The sequence below is a fragment of the Ursus americanus genome, chromosome 23 (assembly GCF_024610735.1).
Source record: "Ursus americanus isolate L20-20 chromosome 23, mUrsAme1.1.p, whole genome shotgun sequence".
Taxonomy (NCBI): Eukaryota; Metazoa; Chordata; class Mammalia; order Carnivora; family Ursidae; genus Ursus; species Ursus americanus.
This window is the reverse complement of record NC_142149.1, coordinates 42,790,053-42,808,971: the sequence shown is the minus strand read 5'-3', so window position 1 is coordinate 42,808,971 and position 18,919 is coordinate 42,790,053. Positions and strand designations below refer to the sequence as shown.

At 54.7% G+C, this 18,919-nt stretch overlaps 2 protein-coding genes across 2 annotated transcripts in view; one reads left to right on the top strand and one right to left on the bottom strand.

Annotated features, from left to right (window-relative positions):
* Positions 1-22: 22 nt before the first annotated feature.
* Positions 23-9,430, top strand: MRM3 (mitochondrial rRNA methyltransferase 3). Its single transcript, XM_045773646.2, has 4 exons — positions 23-345; positions 599-843; positions 2,789-2,956; positions 5,650-9,430. The coding sequence occupies exons 1-4, from the start codon at positions 35-37 to the stop codon at positions 6,195-6,197; spliced, it is 1,272 nt and encodes a 423-aa protein (XP_045629602.2). The 5' UTR covers positions 23-34; the 3' UTR covers positions 6,198-9,430.
* A 1,602-nt stretch (positions 9,431-11,032) lies between these two features.
* The window catches only part of NXN (nucleoredoxin), a 148,417-nt gene continuing 140,530 nt past the window's right edge, over positions 11,033-18,919 (bottom strand). Inside the window, exons 6-8 of the mRNA XM_045773645.2 lie at positions 17,385-17,564; positions 15,562-15,686; positions 11,033-12,640 (exon numbers count right to left, since the gene is read on the bottom strand). Coding sequence (XP_045629601.1) covers positions 12,458-12,640; positions 15,562-15,686; positions 17,385-17,564 — 488 coding nt within the window. The 3' untranslated portion in view covers positions 11,033-12,457. The remainder of the gene's footprint in view (positions 12,641-15,561; positions 15,687-17,384; positions 17,565-18,919) is intronic.

Genomic DNA, 18,919 nt, shown 5'->3' with positions numbered 1-18,919 from the left:
CGCTTCCGTGACGCAACCCACGGCGCGGGGGAAGATGGCGGCGTGGGTAAAGGGCTTGGGGTTGACCACGCGGCCGCTGCTGCCGGTGGTCCAAACTTGGGACCTCGACGGGCGGCGCTGGGTCCGCGCGCTGCGGCGGAGCCCCGTGAGGGTGGTGTTTCCATCCGGACAGGTGGTGGAACGGAAGCCCAGTTCTGGGAAGCAGCCCCGGAGGGCTGAGACTGAGGCTAATCCCGAGCAGCGACCAAAGCAGCCGCTTCAGGTGTCCCGATCCCAGAAGCCCTGCACCTGGGAAGAGTCGGGGCTTCGCTATGATAAGGCTTTACCCGGGGACAGAAGGCTGAGGTGATGTGTTCCTGAGACTTGTCTTGTATTCCCGTTTCTGTTCCCGCCTGCCAGCGGAAGCTTAACCTCTTTCCTTCTGTTGGAGGACTTCTTCCCGGTACACCCCTCTGGTTTTTATTATGCATGGAAGGCAGAATAAGTGTTTTCTTTGGAATTAGTGTATGTCTGTGAAGCTCTTTATATCTGTTAGAACTAGGTGTGTCTCCGTAACAAGGATGTTGGTGATGACCCGTCTTTTTGTTTCCACCCACAGCAGTGTAATGACAATAGTTAAGTCCAGGCCATTTCGGGAAAAGCAAGGAAAGATCCTGCTGGAAGGTCGCAGGCTGATTGCAGATGCTCTCAAGGCTGGTGCTGTGCCCAAGGTTTTCTTCTTTAGCCGTCTGGAATACATAAAGGAGCTACCCATTGATAAGCTGAAAGGTGTCAGCCTCATTAAGGTGAAATTTGAGGATATCAAGGATTGGTCCGACCTAGTAACACCACAAGGAATAATGGGTCAGTGGTTATACTATGTGTCACTAGAAGTAGAGATCTAGGATTACTTATTCAGAATTGTCTGAGGGCAACAGATTTTATTTGAACCAAATTCAAAATGTTTTCATAAGACACCCAGAAAAATACAGTTCTCAAATCTGTGCATCTTACAGTATTTTCAGTGGAAAATGTATTAGGGCTCTTTACAGTCTCCAGGAATAACCACTGTTCCTTGAACATTATATTTTTAGGTTACTTCTTCAACCTCTAATGTCCAATTAAAATTTAAGAAAATGTTTACTAAAATACTTAGCCCTCCATTTGCACAAGACTTCCACCAGTGTGGTGATACCTCTCTGGCATTGACCCCCTTATTCTAGAAGCCTGTCTGAGCAGTAAGCTGCAAGCGATTACGCCGCTTAGCCCATTGAACAGGAAACCGTGTCTTTATTTGGTTGAATCTAACAAGATTCTAATAGATTGTAATATCTGTTAGCACTTAGGCCTTTTTTCTAAATATGGAAAAACTAAATTCTTTATATCTTTTTCACCCTGGAATTATATCTTAGGTATGAGAATTGAATGGCAGTAAGTGTAGAAGTTTCTCTTGGATAGTAAGGGGCAGTTGGGGCAAGTGGAGTTATCTTCAAGATTCTAATGTTTGGGCCAGGAGCTCTCATACCAGTTGTGCATGTGTTTCCTTTTGGTAAAGTTCAGCTATTAGTTGCGAGAGGATATTCTGGGGACCATCTCTTGTTTTGTAACCCAGCAAGTCACAGGGATCTGTGACCCTGCGCTTAGAACTCTCCCCTAGGGTGGGGATTTGGGACTGCTAAAGTCCTTCCCTTACTCTAAGAGTTTGTGCGTTAGCTACACCCCTAATTCCCTACTTCATGTTACAGTGCAAGTATCACTTATTTGCACCATGCTTGCCGCTTTGGGCATGTGTGCTAACAGTGGCCAGCCCACCCAGGACTTCTGTAGCCCTCTTCGTTGTTATGACTGCTTTCATCATTTCATGCCTCTGAAAAATACATATTATTTGGCTTATCCTTATGTTTTATTTAATATTAAAGGGGTGGGGTAAAGAGAAAGCGGTAAGACCTCATGTCAGACTTCCGGCATATCTTTAAAATCCAGTAATGTAAGTAGGGCCTCTAGGAGAGAGTTCTCATCACTACCGCTGATCAGGTAGAAGTTAAAGGACTCCTGAGGCCCCTGCCCTGCTGAATGGTCTTGCAGCTATCCGTGGCTCCTAAGTGCAGGATCTTTTTACAGCACACAGATGCCTAGTATCATTCTAGGGCCTTCACCGATGGCTTAGGTGTAGATATTTATGTGTTCTCGGTGTGGAATAAATTGGCCTAGCCTGTGGCTAGAAGTATCTGACAACATTAGGAGTGCACACACAGCGTGTATCGATTTCACTTGCAGGTGTTTTTCACAGGAAATGTGTGGACATGTGCACAGAGATACAGGGATGTTCATTGCAGGGTTGTTTATAATAGGGAAAAATGGAAAGTAAATGTCCGTCAGCTGGGGAAGAGCTAAATAAACCTGGTATGTTCGTATTACAAGATAACGTGAAGCATTTAAAATAAGGTAGCTCCGAATGGACTGACGTGAGTTCTCTAAGACATCTCATGTTAGCGAATTGAGTAAAGTTACAGAATAACACGTAGGGTGTGACTATTTGATGTAAGGGGGATTAGCACCTTGCGTGGGCAGATGTAGATATATACATAGGTAGGTGGATGGACCGAGTTCTGAAGGGATACACCCTCGGATCGGAAACAGTTATGGGGGCTGCATATCACTGGTAGGACTGTATGAATTTTTTCAATCAGAATGTATTCCTGTATTACTTACGTAACTAAGAATATAGAAAGCTGGGTAAATAAATGGAAAGCCAAATGATTCCCTGTGGTCACATCAGACAAGTGAACCGCCTATTTTGTTTCCTCAGGGATTTTTGCCAAACCTGACCATGTTAAGATGACATACCCAGAGACTCAGCTTCGCCACTTGCTGCCCTTATTGTTGATTTGTGACAATCTCCGTGACCCCGGGAACCTGGGGACGATTCTGAGATCTGCTGCTGGGGCCGGCTGCAGCAAAGTATTACTCACCAAAGGTCAGAGCACTTGTTACTGGGTGGATCGGGTGGCCACTTGGAAGTGAGCTGGCTTTGTGATTTGAGTCTTGGGTCTGCCCCTTATTAGCTGTATGTCTGTGAGCAATAATCTGAGTGTCAGTTTCCTCATCTGTAGCGTGGGCATAACAGAATCGACCCGGTAAGGCTGTTGTGAGGGTTGAGACGGCCCACATGAAGTACTCAGCGATTGCTTGGCACACATTAAGTACTTCGGGAGGTATGGATTCTCTTTTAAAATTATTTTGGCACCTGCTAGCTTATTAAAGAACTTAAAACCAGTCAGGGGAAGAAATAGATACCAATTTTAACACTTTGTTTCCATCCTTTGTGTAACGGTCTTGAGTTCCCAAAATGTTGGGCATATGACACCTTTCTAACTCTTGCCATTCTGAATCCGATAAAAGGAATGATGCCGACGGAGTGTGATTATGAAATTGGGATGCATTTGTCTTAGCCTTGGGATGGGTCAAACACCCCCACACAAGTTAGCCCCATGACATTTCTCTCCTGTCATCAGAAATGGGTTGAGTAGGGGACACCTGGGCGGCTCAGTCAGTTGGTTAAGCATCTGCCTTTGGCTCAGGTCATGATCCCAGGGTCCTGGGATGGAGCTCTGTGTCAGGCCCCTACGCAGCAGGGAGTCTGCTTCTCCTGTCTCTGCCCCTTCCCTCCGCCTGCCCCCCATCCTGCTCTCTCATTCTCTTTCAAGTAAACAAAATCTTAGAAAAGGGGGGTGAGTGCCTGGGTGGCTCAGAGGGTTAAGTCTCTGCCTTCAGCTCAGGTCTTGATCCCAGGGTTCTGGGATCCAGCCCTGCATCCAGCTCCCTTCTCTGCAGAGAGCCTGCTTTTCCCTCTCCCTGCCACTCCCCCTGCTTGTGCTCTCTCTCTCTTTGTCAAATAAATAAAATCTTTAAAAAAAAAGTAAAATTAAAATTAAAAAAAAAAAAAGGAAATGGGATGGATAGGCTTGGTTCTAAAGAGACTTGGCTAACACGTGGGACATACCTAAAAAATGCCTCTTACAACTTGTGGGGGGGGGGAGGATCATTCAGTGTAAGCTGATAATGACCCTGCACCTGAGACTTGCCTCGGTTGCTCCTTTCAACCCTTCGATCCTGTCCCACCTCGTTGGAATAGATGGAGGAGATATAGAGACGCCAGCATGAGAGCTAGGTGCTGGGGTTCCATCATCAGTACCTCGCTCACCCACGCCGTCGTTGAGCGCTCGGAGAGCCGGGGTGGTTTTGGAAGCTTACGTATAAATTGCAGGCGGTGCGGCTTCCACACTGATGGTGGAGGCTGGTACAGAGGAGGTGGGGAGGGAGCAGGGAACACTTGGTGTGGTGCCCCGGATGGAGGGCATGAGGATGAGGGGGGAAATCTCCTCTTGTCCCTTACTCCCCACCAGGGAGAGGGGTCAGACTGGATGGCTCCCCTCATGAGTCTCAGCCCCTCCTCTGTCCCTCCCTCGCCCCCAGCTTCTTGACAGACAGCCCACCTCCCATCTCTGGGTCCCTGCGGTGACTGGGAAAGCCCATTGTTGGCACAATGTGTGGGCAGTGTTCCATTCTCTGTGTCTTATTTTCCTTTTAAAATTTGGTTTGTCTACTTACTCTGTCCTGAAGTTAGGTTAATTGTTGCAGTAACTTAGAATGAGGAGAGTTGTGCTGATGGCGGGGGGGGGGGGGGGCAGGTCGGTGGTGGCCTGGCCCTGCTGCCTCCCCTGGCCTGTGGTCCTGGGAAAGCGCACGTGCAAGTGGCTGGGCTTAGCTTGCGGCTATGTATACAAGAGTTCTAGCCTTCTTACCGTGTGGTGAGAGGGCGTGTGTGAGTGTGAAAGAGAAGGCTGTTGCCCGGCTCTCCCTGGATGTCTGTGGTTGCCCCCATCTACCGTCTCGCTCTCTAGCGGCTTCCCTGCTCTGGTGCAGATTCAACATTGAAGCTGGATGGGCCTTTCTAAAGCATAAACCAGATTCTGTCACTACTTTGCTTAAAATCCTTCATCCTCATTTTATTGTCTAATGGATAAAATCCCAGACTTCCTCAGCTTGGCTCCTACCCTCCTTTAGACTGGTCCTTGCCTGCCTCCTGTCTCATCTCCCACTGCACCCCACCCGTTATCGGCCAGATCGCTGTCCTTACAGGGTTTTGGGCTATGGCGTTCTTCCCGCCTCTGTAACTCCCCCGGCCTTTCTTTGACAGCTTCCTCCTATCCTTCCAGGTCCAGCTTAGGGTCATGTTCTGTGGGGTGTTTTTCCTGGTAGCTTTGCTCTGTACAAGGGTTTTCCGTCACCCTGTTCATGCTGCTCTTACATCAGTTACTGATACGTAGTCATGTGTTCAGATGTCCCAACACCATCGCCCAGTCTGCCACGAGCCCCTCGAGGCTGGGGACTTTAATGCTCTTTGCGTCTCCTATCCAGTGTCTGGCCCAGGTGGATGGTCACGTTGAAGGAATGAGAAAAGTCTCTTTCCGCACCAGCAGGAATCCACCCTTGGTCCCTTTGCCGGACGCTGCCATAACTGGGGAGGCAGAGGTCCCAGCTCTCAAGAAGGCTACAGTAGGACATTTTTGGCTTTCTGTCCTGATCCAGAATTAATCTGATTTACTCCAAAATCCCCTTGTCTGGGAAGGTTTCTAGTCCTAATTGGATTCTATCTCTGTTTTCTAGGCTGTGTGGATGCCTGGGAGCCCAAAGTGCTACGGGCAGCAATGGGGGCGCATTTCCAGGTGCCCATCGTCAGTAATCTGGACTGGGAAACCTTGCCCAGCTACCTGCCCACCGACTCCCGGGTCTACGTGGCTGACAACTGTGGCCTTTATGCCCAGGCCCAGATGTCTAACAAAGCCAGTGACCATGGCTGGGTATGTGAGCGACAACTCTCGAAGTTGCACAAGTATGAGGAGGAGGAAGAGGAAGAAGACGATCGAGAACTTGGAGCCAGTAAAGCCTGGCTCCCTGAACTGGAGGTCCAGAGGTATGACTCGGACTGGACAGAGGCACCAGCAGCTGTGGTGATAGGTGGGGAGACCCACGGCGTGAGCCTGGAGTCCTTGCAGTTGGCCGAGAGCACCGGGGGCAAGAGGCTACTGATCCCCGTCGTGCCCGGTGTGGACAGCCTGAACTCAGCTATGGCTGCGAGCATCCTGCTTTTTGAAGGGAAAAGACAACTGCGTGTGAGGGCAGAACACTCGAGCAGGGACGGGAGGTGCCACTGAGACGGAACATGGAAGTCGGTCCTTGATTGGAGGGGGTCCCCAGCCCCTCCTGCGTTGTTAGGAGATAGGCAGAGTCGGTAACTGTGGCTGCCCAGGCCATATCCAGGAGGCAAGAGGTGGGCAAGAGGCTACTGTATGGTTATTGGAAAAATAAGAATTTCCGTGAATCTCTGCTTATCCTCAAAAATAACCAGGGTGAGAATTCTTCCTGAGACTTCCCCTGCTCCCTAGCAAAACTTCCTCTTGAGAGAACCCAGAGATCGAGCGTGACTCGTGCCCCAAGTGGCGGCAGGGTGGGATTGCTTTGATATGTTTGAGGGGAGAGGTTTTGGCAGGAACAGTCTCTCGGTGGCTGTGCTCTTGCAGGCGGGAGGCCTGGAGTCGCTGCCCTCGTGTCCCACTCCGGTCTGGGCTGCCTGGGGCCTCACCGGTGTTCGATGCAAGTGGCCCACAGATTGCTCTTGGGACCCTCCATGCCCTGGCCCTCTGGCTCACAGAGCCCTCATGCCTGTCACACCAGCAGGCTAAGTCTGGGAGGCAGCTCAGGGACCTGAACTGCTGGAGTCTGTTGACATTTGTTCTCTCGACACCTTGGAGAAGTCCTAAGAAAGCAGAGGTCACTGATGGGAAGTTCATACCTTTCCAGCATGAAACCAGTTTTCTGTGGCTTTGTCCTGGATTCTTCTGCTGATTCTTGTTACAAAATAAAGATCAACGAAAGAGCAACAAACACTATGCCTTGTTACTGTTCAAAGCAAGTGTAAAACCAGCCTATTTGATCGCACCCGGTGAAAGAAATTTACATCCCATTCACTTTCTAGTCAACGGCTTAGATACCATGACTCGTAAGTTCTTTCTGTGATGATAATCTCGCAGAGGGCAAGCTTTCCTTTCTTACAGATGACTACAGGGGAAGCAGATGGTGGCGAAGTTCTTGATTTTTGAGCGATAATGGAAAATTGCTCCCTTGAATTCTTTGCCATTTTAATGCCATCATTTGTTTTTTCACCATTTCCCCAGGAAATCAGAATAAAAAATGAGCAGTGCATGACAAGCACGGACTCCGAGAAGCTGGCCTGTGGTTGGCCGAGGGGCTCCTGGTCTTTGTGTGGAGTGAGTGCTATTGGGGACTTCTGCCACAAGGTGGCAGCCGTGCTTCAAAACCACTCCCAGCCCTGAAGGGAGGGGTCTGGTTTTCCTGGAATTAAATTGTTGGAAATGCCGGAGTCAGTCTCTTTCCACAGAGGGCATTTTACAGGCCACTTGTGTTCAGAGGGGCTGAAGGTGGAGACCCATCCAGCTTCTCATTCTCTCAGCAGAATCTGAAGCCTAGATAGACATCAGACCAAAAACTAAGGAGGAATTGGACAGTGGGAAGTGGCTGCGGCAAGAAGTGGCACAACTTTTTCCTTGGAGTAGAACGTCTGGGAAAGCAGCTCTGGGCAGATGCTGCTGTCCCCGGACGCCTGCAACTCCCCCTGGGAGCCCTCCGCCCGGTTTGGAGCTCCGGGGCAGGGAGAGCTGCAGAGGCCTTTCCCTGCCCCAGCCCCAGCAGCCAGCTCGCCGTGAGAATCCTGTCGTTAAGGTCTGGAGGGTGAGCAGACCCCTGGGCCCGGGTTTCTACCAGTTTCCCCTCAACCTGTGGTGGATAGGAGCACCCGATGTCCCCCTCCAAGCTGCGCTTTCAGCTCCACTTTTATCATCTTGTCCCACGAAGACCCCAGCAGCAGCATCTCACCCAGGGTCCTGTGACTAGTGCTGAAAGCCACTAGCTGTGCTGCAGGGCCTGGTGCCCGGCCCAGGGCCCAGCCCCTCACCGCCCCCCTCACCGGGAGCAGATCTGGCTGGCTCCAACAATTTTAAGAAACACTCACGTAGGTAGACATCTTTAAGCTCCCAAGAACGTCTGTCTGCATCAAGGAACACACAAACGTAACAAGCTAGAAGCCCCATGAATGGATGGGCTCTTTTTTGCTGTGGGCAACTTAGTCTGAAGTAGGTTGCCACGTTACACCGGTGCAGCTGAGACGCGGCCTGCAAGCCAGGCCGCCCTCGCTGGACTCAGGAAGCCACGGCCAAGGCCGACGCTCAGAGGCCAAGTGTAACCCAAAGTCTGAGTCCATTACAGATGCCATCGGTTCTCTGCCTACTATGCTTGTAGGGAAGCCACCTTCTTCAGCTGAAGTCTCCTATTACGGGGCCCTCCTCCAAGCTGCTACTTCAGGATGCAAGAAGGGAACAAGGGCTGGGGAGGGGACAGGGCTGCAGCGGGCTCTGGCCTCCCAGCCTCCCTCTCGCCTCTCCGAAGGCGGGTGGGGGTGCATACTGACTGCAGACCGGCAGAGTGGCTCCTGACTGGGGACTTCCTTCCACATCCCGTGATGTCCAAAGATTTCTTTTTTAGCCCTGGGTCCCAAGATCATGCCTCCTCCTCCTCCTCTACCCTAGTTCTAGCCCGTGTGACGCATCAGCACCCAGGAACCCAGACGGGCCCACCTGCCTCCTTTGGGCTGTGCACTGGCCGAGGGCTTGAGGACAGGCTTCCATGAGTTGGTAGAAATCCAACAGCCCCTCAGAACAAGTCCTACCCAACTGGCATAACACACTTCCTGGCTTGGGAAGTAGTCCAAACCCCCAAGGGGCTGGGACACATCATGCCTTAAACAGAGCAGATTTTCTTCATGCTTGCACATTTGCGGTGTGCCTAGGACACCCTAATGTCCTATTTCCCCCACTAGAAGGAGAAACCCTAGCCCTAAAGTAGACCAATATAAAATTTTCCTACAAACCGCCTTCTGTTTCCCAGAAAATATTTCCCTTGCACCATTTACATCGTTGAATAATCAAGAATGAAGCTAATAGGCAACAGCCATTTGTCAACAAAGAATTTTCCCTTGGACGGCCTGCCTGGATATAAGGGGGAGGGCAACGAGGTGAAGTGCTTACTTTTACTTTTACACAGCTGCTTCGGGGAACATGAGAGACCCCGAGCTCTGGGCCTCTGGGTCAGTCCTCTGCTCACATGGCAGAGCTCCCCACCGTCCATGCTCGGCCACGTTCCAGTCCTATGGGGCAAGCACAGGCCTCCCCAGCCTGGCCCGGGGAAGACTTAGGATCAGGATGTGCCTGCATGTGTGTGCGTGGAGGGGGCTGGGCCGGGTGCCTGCTCAGACCCCTCCCAGAGCTACGATCCCAGTCCACACGCGTGCACACGCGCGCACACACGCCTGCTATTCTAAGCTGACACCTGATTGGGTCCCACTGATGAGAATCTTGGACCACGCTTCCGTCTCTAGATCACTGCAGAACTCCGTTTGCTACCCTGGAACAAGGTGGCAGGAGGAGAGAACAGCTTTCTAGTGTCTTTAATGAGGCAAGAAGCAAAAACAAAGTCTGGCTGAAAACTACTACTTGAAGCTTGGCTGATGACAAAACAGTACTGGCTCCTCGTGCTTGGGGAAGTGAGAGCCACTGAATTTGAGGACACACTTGGAGATGGTGGTGGGGGGTGCAGGCAGCCACTTCACTCCTGGAAAGGAAGCTTCGGTTGCGCCCTGGCATTCAGCGCTGTCCACTGTACATACCAATTCCAAACACAGACCCTTTTTCTTAACCAGATCTTTATTGTTGGGGACAGGTAAAAAAAATCTCATCTCTGTTGTGAAAATGGGTAGAATCGGATCTGGAAGTCATTGTGGTGAGCACAAACTCTGGAACCCCAGGGTGGCATTTTCACAGCCCACCTTCCTGCCTCAGCGGCCGGGGCACGGCTTCCCTTGCTGCTGACGGAAGCCCTTGAAGAGATCACAGCCGGGGTTTTAACCTGCTTCCAATTAGTGACAAGAATTAAGGAATTTTGAGCTGCTTAGTGGGAATTGGGAAGCCACCCACTTCGTCTGCGTCAGGATCCTTTAAAATCTCTTGCACTATTGAGACGGGGTTTTGCTGGCACTGGTGAACGGGTCCTCTCCCCGCGTTTCCCCTCAACGCGGCCACTCGACAAACCTAAAGCTTTCGTGTAGTCAACCTTCCCACTGCCCTTAACCTACACACCCACTCCAAGAGGGGCATCTGGTGCCAAGGATCCAGTCGCCCTCGGGGGCAAGTAGTTCAGTCAGCCCTGTAAGGCCGTAGAAGAATCACGATGACCTAATTTTTCTGCTGCAGGGACATACAGGGACCTACAGGGACCCCTCACTGGACTCTGTTCCTTCTGCACCAGAAGAGAAGTGGCTGCTGAGAGAGACCACTTTTCCTCCAAGGCTATCATGATACGGGGACGTAGGCAGAACTCCATCTTCCAAGTGCGTGGTGCTCACCTTGTCCCCGCATCCACCACACTCCCAGAGGAGGCACTGGCAGGGTTCCCACGGAAGCCCCTAGCCCAGCCTAGAGCCAGGGTGGAGGGTCTCCTGCTATTGCCCATTCTTCACAGGGAGACCTGCGTGGGATTCCTTGTTTCTACAACTGCCCCCCTCAGGCTTCGGAGCCCTTGCTCCCCTGTGGGGAGGGCCTGAGCACCAGTGTCCACAGTTAGGCCTGTGATCGGAGAATCTGCCCTCCGCCAGCACAAGTGGAACCAGGAGAGATGGCAGCCGGGGCTCCAGCAGGGACCGGCCTCCGGTGCTCTAGGCCAGAGGAGCGCCTCAGCTTCGGAAGGATTCGACAGAGGGCCAGTTCTGGACAATTCTGAAACTATTCTGAAACAATTCTGCTACTAAGGCATCCAGAGAAGTCACGAGGATCTCGTACGTGCCGCCCACCCCCTCCCCAGAGCCCAGCGCCATAAGCAAAAAGCTTTTTGTTACGAAGCACAGGAAAGGCCAAGTCGTTGATAACGTCCCGAGATGCCTGCTTTATTTCTCACTAGGTGGTTGCATTTCAGGCTCGTGACATCACGTAACTGTCTATTACCAACTAACTGTACCTCCGAACTGCGAGTCAGCGATCCAATTCAGGAAGGAGCAGTGGTGCCAACAGCGGGTGGGGGGCCAGGTTTTCCAAATCGGTGCTCTCGGCTGACAGGCGGAGCCAAGGGTATGAAAGACCTTTAAGGCCTGGTCGAGAGAGGCCCAAACCCTGTGACCCCCTAGGCAAAGCCCTCTACCCCACGTGCCAAGGACACAGCTGTTATCTCCCTTCTGTGGGAGCCAAGCTACCTGAGCCTCGCCGAGGGAATCCAAGGCCTACTTTTAGCTGACCCGTCCTCTGCTCCCACGGCCACCCAGGACACAGCTCTTTGTGCAGGTTCTCAGGAAAAAGCTAGGCTTCTGGTAATTTCTTGTTTCAGTTCTGCTTTGAAAAGAAAAGAGGGATGACAGGTAACCAAAGGCGGACACAGGCACCTCGGCAGAGCTGCAGTGGCCCCGGGCCCAGAGCTGGGCCGAGTCAGAGGTCTGCGCTGGTGAGGCGGGGCTCCTCTAAAAACACAGGGCTGGGTGCCTCTCGCGAAGCTGTCCAAGGGGGAAGAATTTATTAACAAAATTCCAAGACGGTAGAGGCTGTTCATATGAGAAGGCAGAAACTTGGAGAAGGTAAGATCAAGGAAGGCAGATGTAAGGAAAAAAACGAGCAGCTCTTTCTTGTCACGTGGTAGGAGCTCAGAGTAAGCAGTTGGTACATGAACCACTACCAGAGCTTCCCTTTCTCTCACCAAGAAAGAACACAAGCTTCCTTTGAGATCCTGAGATCCCCTGCCCAAGAACTGACTGCCGGGCTGGTGTCTTTCCCTCACACCAAGATAGACGAAGTCACTTAGGAGAGAGGATGGTGTTCTCATCAGCAGCTCCGAGCTGAGGCCTCGCGAGGCCGCGGCCCTTTCCCTGCTCCACCTGCACAAACGTCCGTGTGTCACTGAGCTGTCCTGGGCCCTGCGCGAGCGGGCGGACACCGGGGGCGGGGCCAGAGCACCAGCGCGCTGTCCTTCATGCTTGCTCGGCACAAGACCACCCGGCAAATACTTCCCCGAGAGCTAGTGACTGGGAGTGGGCTGCAGTCCTGGTTCTGGCCGGGTTCTGCCAGCCCCGTGGATCCCAAGCAGAGTCTCCAGACACGGTGGGTTCTTCTGCTGCGGAGAGGATGTGCACCTTAGGGTGCTAGCTGAGGACTTAATGCAGAAAACAAGGCACCACAGAGAGGTTGGACACTTGGGCTGTGTGATTCGGGACACACTGGAAAAGTCCAAGGGAGGAGGGAAGGAAGGGGAGGAGGAAGAGGAGAAGACCGAGTTTTAAATAACGTCTCCTGAGGCTGGAGCCCCCCTAGATGGGCTCTGGTTTGAGCTTTTCTGCTAGGAAGTCATTCACAAAGGCCTCCACAATGGCAGGGGTGATCTCTTCCACGTCCATCACATACTTGGCCCGGGCCGACATGTCCAGAATGGTGAGCAAAGGGGCAGCCTCGGGCAGGTTGGTGTAATCGCGCAGGGAGTCAGTCATGTCGTCCTGGAAGTCACCAGAGGGAGAGAAAACCCGTAAGTGTTCAAGAAAGAGGGTAGAGAGTCACCTGGCCCCCACCCCGGTCCCCCAGACGGCATGGAAAGCCACCACTCCAGTGTCCTGAAGAGTGGGTGGCCCTCCGGGAAAGATGGGCTCTCAGAACAGGGAGCAGTGGACTCGACCCTGCCTTGGAGAATTCTCTCTGCATCTCCGCAGACCACCAGACAAGGCCTCTTCCTTCAATAGCACAAAAGCAACTTCCACGTGTCCTGTGCTTGCTAAAAATGTGTTGTCTTTTAATCACTTCCTTTTGCCATTACCTCTCAATTATCTGCAGCCCCACTGTGGCTATCTGAGGCCAATCTGCACTTCCAGCTCTGGAATTCTGAACAGAAACAGCTCCTGTCCCCACCCCACCCCTGGGGTTCAGGAGGGCAGGAGTCAGAAGCACGGCCGTTCAGAAGGCGTTTCCCGAGGCTTACACGGGTGCCAGTGTCGGTCACACTCCCACGGACTGTTGCGGTGAATCTTCCTTATTAAGTCCAAAAGCAAACCCAGAAACCCAAAGACTAGCGGAAGATTTTGTAAGGGAGCAAGCATCTGAGATTACCCATCAGGCTACCGACCCAAATCTGGCAGAGAGCAGGAAACGGACTCTACACCCACCCCGAGGCCGTCTCACCACAAAACACACACGCAGCCTCTGAGCTGCACACGGAGACCCACGTCCCTCTGCACAGGAAGGGCTGGGGCATTCCTGGCCTTAAATGCTGGCAAGCAGGAGGCATGGAATTTACCACTCACTGGTTTCTCAAAAAACCATTCCTTTGTCAAAGGGCAGATCTTTAGGAAGATGATTAGAAAGGGCATGCGCTTCCGGCAATGATGGGTGAGTCAGCGTCTCTGGCACTGCTGGCCCCACCCGGGCCCCCCGTGTGGGTTAATAAACGATCTTCATGCTAAGCAGAGGGGAGGCAACCACACGACGACTGTACACGGAGTTCCCATGAGGAGGCCTGGGCCAAGCTGAGCACAGGGCTGCGGCCCCGCCCCTCTCCCTGGGAGCAAACCACGGGGAGGTGAATTTTAACATCCACTAAGGCTTCAGAAGGGATGACCTCTGCCTGTCAGAGCAGGGGGATCACGACAAACACCCTTAGCCCTGCGAGGAGTGGGAGAGGGCCAGAGTGCTGGCTCAGAGGTGCTCCATCGGTGCTCGATGACCCGGCACCCGCACCCATCCCCTTCCATGACGCCTGGCTTCGGTGCACGAGGCCAGAGAACTGGACCAAGAGAGCTGCCAAGGCCAGGAGCCCAGGTGAAGTGCACAGGAAGGACAGGATGGCCAGGTGGGGAGCTGGCGCAGTGGATGACTCCGTCAGACCCTCCTCTGTCCTGGGGCAGGCACCCTGCCCTCTGGGCCTGGCCACCTGCGGGACCACGTGGGCAGAGCGAGTGAGAACACTGCCTCTGGGGTCCCGCTGACCTCACGTTCAGTCTTCTGCACCACCTACTTAACGTGGGGCTCTGGTAAGTCACTTCTGGGAGCCCAGGCCTTGTCGTCTGTAAGACGGATTCCAGAACGGCTTGCATGGGGTTAGGTGCGAGCCAGCTGGTGAGCCAGAAAGTACGCAGAGCCCGGCCGGCCGAGAGCCCAGACCTGCAGCCGCCCGGCGCGCTCCCCAAGGCTTGCGCTGCTCACATGTGAAACCCAGGGGTGCCGTTCCCGGCCAGCGCCGTGAGGAGCAAATGGGAGGGCGCCATGGAGCTCGGCTGGCTGCCTGGTACACGGGAGACCTGCAAATGCGCCTTCTCGGCCACATTCCTCACGCACTTACGGGAGCTCCCCAGCCCCACCCCAGCCCCTGGCTCGGCCCCTTCTCTTCTGCACCCATCTCTTCTCTCACAGCCCTTTGAAAGGGGTTAGACTTTAATACATTAAGAGCAGGTTGCATTTGTGCTTTGTGTGGGGCGGGCGTAGGTAGCCCCAAGGCAGGGCCCTGTGAACCTGCTTTGTTCCCTCCACCCCACCGCAGAGCAGGGTGACTTCAGTTGCCTGCCGGGGGCCCGGCAGGGCTTGGCAGGGGTGGCTACTGAAGAGGTGATGAATGGGTGCGGGTTCAGGGTGTCTGGCCGTGCTGGCTCTCCTCGGAGCCAAACAGCACAGCATCAAATGAGTGCTGGGCTCCGACCAACTGGGGATACGGACGGGTGGAAAGAGGACAGGGGGCTTCCCAAAGTGTGTGGGTCAACAGTCAGCTTGAGGCCGACGCCCGGCGGGGCGGGGGAGGTGGCAGAGCACGCGTGCACGGGCTTCCGGGGGTGGGGGCTGAGCCAGAGCGGGGCCGCCGGCTTGCGGGGACTCCCGCGCCGGCAGGACAGGCGCCTGCACCGGGAGGTGGCCCCAGCTCAGCGCCCGGCCTTCTCACCCTGTGAAAAGGCCCCCGCGCGGTCCATCCCCGCGCGGTCCATCCCAGCTGGGGTGAAGAGAGGCTGGGAAGCCCCAGTGTCCAAGCTCAGCAGCCTCCCGGGCCGCTGGGGAGATGCAGGTCTGAGTTGTGACGCGCCCACTTTGCAGGCCAGGGCCGAGGGACTAGCCAAGCAGACGCTTCGTCAAGCATCCAGGGCCTGGTGTGGACCCAGCCGGGAGGGAGCGAGTGCTGACGACCATCTTTGTGGCTGCCACTCGTCCTAGCAGCCTGGGGGGTAGAGCCGGGGGCCGTCCTGCTGCTCTGAGGCTGCTGAGCGGCAAACAAGGGAGGAAGGTACAGCAGCGACAGGAAATGGCTTTCCGTGCGGGAAATCTGTCTGTGGGCTCTTCACCCCAGATCCCGGAGCTCCTTCAAACGTCCCCTAGAGCCGCATCCCTCGTGTCCCAAGAGTTGGCCCGCTGAGCAGCCTGCGGGCCGGGCCCCAGCCGCACTCACCTCGCCCGCCACAAAGAACAGAAGTGGCGCCTCCTCCTCTTTGGCTTTGTACTTGGCAATGATCTTCTCGGCTATTGGCTGGATCAGCTGCTTGGCTGCCTCAGACTCCCCATCATCCTCAGAATCTGTAATGGGGAGAGAGAGACACGAGAAGCACTGGTTTGTGGAACAGATGGAGTGGCGCCCCCTGAGGGAGCTGGGTCCTGGGCCGAAACGCCCATCTGGGCAGCCCCTGAACGGAAACAATCTCCCCTGGGACACAGGCCTCGCCCCGGGCTACAGGGGGCGTGTCCGCAGCGCATGCGCACCACTGCACCACGCTCCCGCAGCAACTACTCACCTCATCGAGTGTCACTAATACCCCAAGTACCACGACTCTGTCCAGCGCATTCAGCACAAACTGGCCTTGGAAGCCGAGCTTCCCTGAAGCCAGAACCTGAGGTCCTGGTAGTTTTTCTCTCAATCATAGAACCACAGGAGGAACTCCGGTCTAACTTCCTATTGAAAATGGCAGAAGTGGTGGTGGCAGGGGGGTCAGGACTGCAGTCCGGTCAGCAGCTTTGGTGGCAATGCGGTGGCACCGGGACCCCTGGAAAGCCAACTTCACTGATGGCCAGACTTGCCTGGGAAGGGATGGACTGCCTGCCCGGGTGCCCAAGAACCCCCTTTAGGCATCTCTTGCCTCCAGTGAAAGAGCAACATGGGGGCAGCCACACTCCGGGGCCCTGGGGCTCACTCCTGCCGGACCCTGTAACCCAGAACGAGAGCAACTCCCCAAGGGGCAAAGAGGGGAAGGGGAGGCAGGCAGCAGGATTTTCACCCAGCAGTGCCACACTGCCCTGGGGGGCCGGCCGCAGCACGTAGACACGGCAGGACATATTCCTGATCCACATCGAATCCGCTCTGTGATGCTGGAACTCACTTTGCCTCTCTGGGACCTCCTTACCAGCATCTACAGGGGGCCAGTGAGATGCAGCTGTCCCTCAGTTCAGAACTGTTTCCCAGCAGCCCCTGGACGTGGGTGTGTGAGCCAGCAGCAGGACAAGGATTCCCCAAGGCCATCCTTCCCCAGGAGGCCTCTGTTCTCCAAGCACAGGGGCCGCCTGCGAGTCAGTTTGTGTAAGAATTCCTGAGAGTCTGCATATTGGCTCCCCTCCTGGGGGCCCCCACGGCAGACTTCCAGAGCACCTCCCCTACCAACCCCATCAATAAAGTGGGCATGGCAGCATCTCAGCCATGATCCTAGGACCCCAAATTATTTTGAGTTGGAGCTGAGTAACACGTCCCAAGGCAGAAGGTGAGGTGGCCCTTGGCCAGCAGTGGTGTTTGCAAAAGGAACAGGGGTCATCCCACAGGGCTGCAGGGAGCCTGCAGGGGGTGTTCTGGTGTCTTCCTGCTCCACAGAGCAGTCACCCACTGAGCAGAGAGTGGGAAGACTGAGGGGGGGACCTGGCCACAGAGAGGCTGGGTGGGGGTGGGGGGGCTTCGCCCAAGGGGGCCCAGCCCCTGCAGCTGCTGTGCTCGCAGCCCGCCTCCTTCCAACAATGGGTCTGGTCGTGGGGGCCGGGCTCCAGCCTGACCTATTCTTCCCAGCTGGCGGTTTAGGAAGGAAAGCACAGGGGGAGCTCCCAGAACCCCTCCCGCAGGGGCAGAGCCATGAATAAATCATTGGGGTCAAAAGCAAGGCTGCTGGGAGAGACAAAGGCCCAGGCTTGGCATTGTTCGTGACAGAAAGAAGCTGCAGGGACAGACACCCACCCTCCCCCGCAACAAGTGAGGTCCATGCCTCCAGCCCACCCTGGGGCTCCTGCCAGGCTTCCTACCTACGAACAGGACGAGGCAGGGGCCCTCGTTGAGCTGCACAGCATTGGAGTCGGAGAGCTCCAGCACGGGCTTGGGGTGCCACGGGAACTCCCTGCAGTCCTCGTCGTTCAGCACCTCCACACGCCCCTGCCGCGTGATCACCTCCCCCTGGGGGTCCAGCACTATGAGGGTGGGGATGCCTGCATGGGAGAGAGAGCTTGCTTGAGAGTCGGGAAGTGCTGGGAGTGCTGGGACAGATTCCAGGCTCAGCCACTGAACAGCTCTGCAGGCGACTTCTCCAAGGAAGCCGGCAACTCACTTCCCCTCTCCTGGCCTCAGTGTCCTCCACTGCAATGTGGTAAATGGAGGACAGTTCCCTCCTTCTCCCACTTTGTAAAGATCAAAGAGGTCGTGCATTCAAAGAACTTAGCACGGGGTCCTGGCACATAGAAGCACTCAATAAATCCTCAAGAGATCCCAAAGAAGCAGAAGATACCCCTGCCACCTGCAGGGGACCTAAAAACCTAACCGAAGTGGCGTGAACACAGTCCCACGTGGTGCACTTGCTGTATACGCAAGCCAGCACAGGTCAGTGCTGCGGAAGTCGCACACAGGAGGCCGGAAGTCCGCACACAGGAGGCCGCGCCGCCAATGTGAGCACTGGGGCCAGAGGGGAGGAGCCTGGGGCAGGGGCTGCACACAACAGGGGACAGCTGGCTGCCAGTGAGCTGGCGACCCCACCCCCATCGCCAGCCCTGCTGCTGCGGAGGGTTCCAATACCCGCTCTAAGGGGGACGATCCCTCGAGGGAGCATGCTGACTTTAGAGTCCTGGGCTAGAGTAAGAAACGTGACATAAAACTCTGTGCAAACCACACACATCCCCAACCATAAAGCCCCAAGTGAAACACCAGAGAAAACCCCATCCTGGGTTACAGTCGCATTCGGTATTTCTACCTCCTGGCTCTTTGTACCCCATTGCCCGCTGCCTCTCCGCCAGCCAGGGTGCCCCCTACCAACCACAGCCCACAGCCACGGCTCTGCCCTTTTTGGAGACACTTGTCTCTCCCCTGGCAGCAGCTCCCCTCCCCCGCTCCTCCTAAGCAGCCAGCCCTCCTCTGGAGCTGACCAGAGCTTTAATTTTATATGGGCCAGTGAAAGCCATAGCAATTTAATATTTATAGACTCCAAAGCATTCACTGAGTAATTTGCTCCACTGACATTTTGCTTCTCTGTGGGGGGAGAGGACGGACGTCGAGGGACCAGGAATAGGGCCCTAGTGTTCTGTAGCCTGGCACGGCTGTTGGCGCAGCAGGCATGCAGCGGTGGGCCTGTCTTCAAAAGGACTTAAACAAGTCCATTATGTTCACACCTATTAGAAGAAGTGGCTTGGCGTGTTGGAGAACAGGTCGAGAGAGAAACGGGCTCTGGAGAACCGCCATTCCCACCGCATCATGTGCAGACGCGTGCAGCCTCGGCTCCTGCGGGCTTTGAGAACATTCTCAGGGCCAGCCAGGCCTCCTGAGGTGTGTGTCACACGGAGCACAAGAGACTTGG

Coding starts and splice junctions, on each gene's coding strand:
- MRM3 (XM_045773646.2), top strand. CDS start 35: ATGGCGGCGTGGGTAAAGGGCTTGGGGTTGACCACGCGGCCGCTGCTG. Junction 844..2,788: donor AACACCACAAGGAATAATGG/GTCAGTGGTTAT, acceptor TTGTTTCCTCAG/GGATTTTTGCCAAACCTGAC. Junction 2,957..5,649: donor CAAAGTATTACTCACCAAAG/GTCAGAGCACTT, acceptor TCTGTTTTCTAG/GCTGTGTGGATGCCTGGGAG.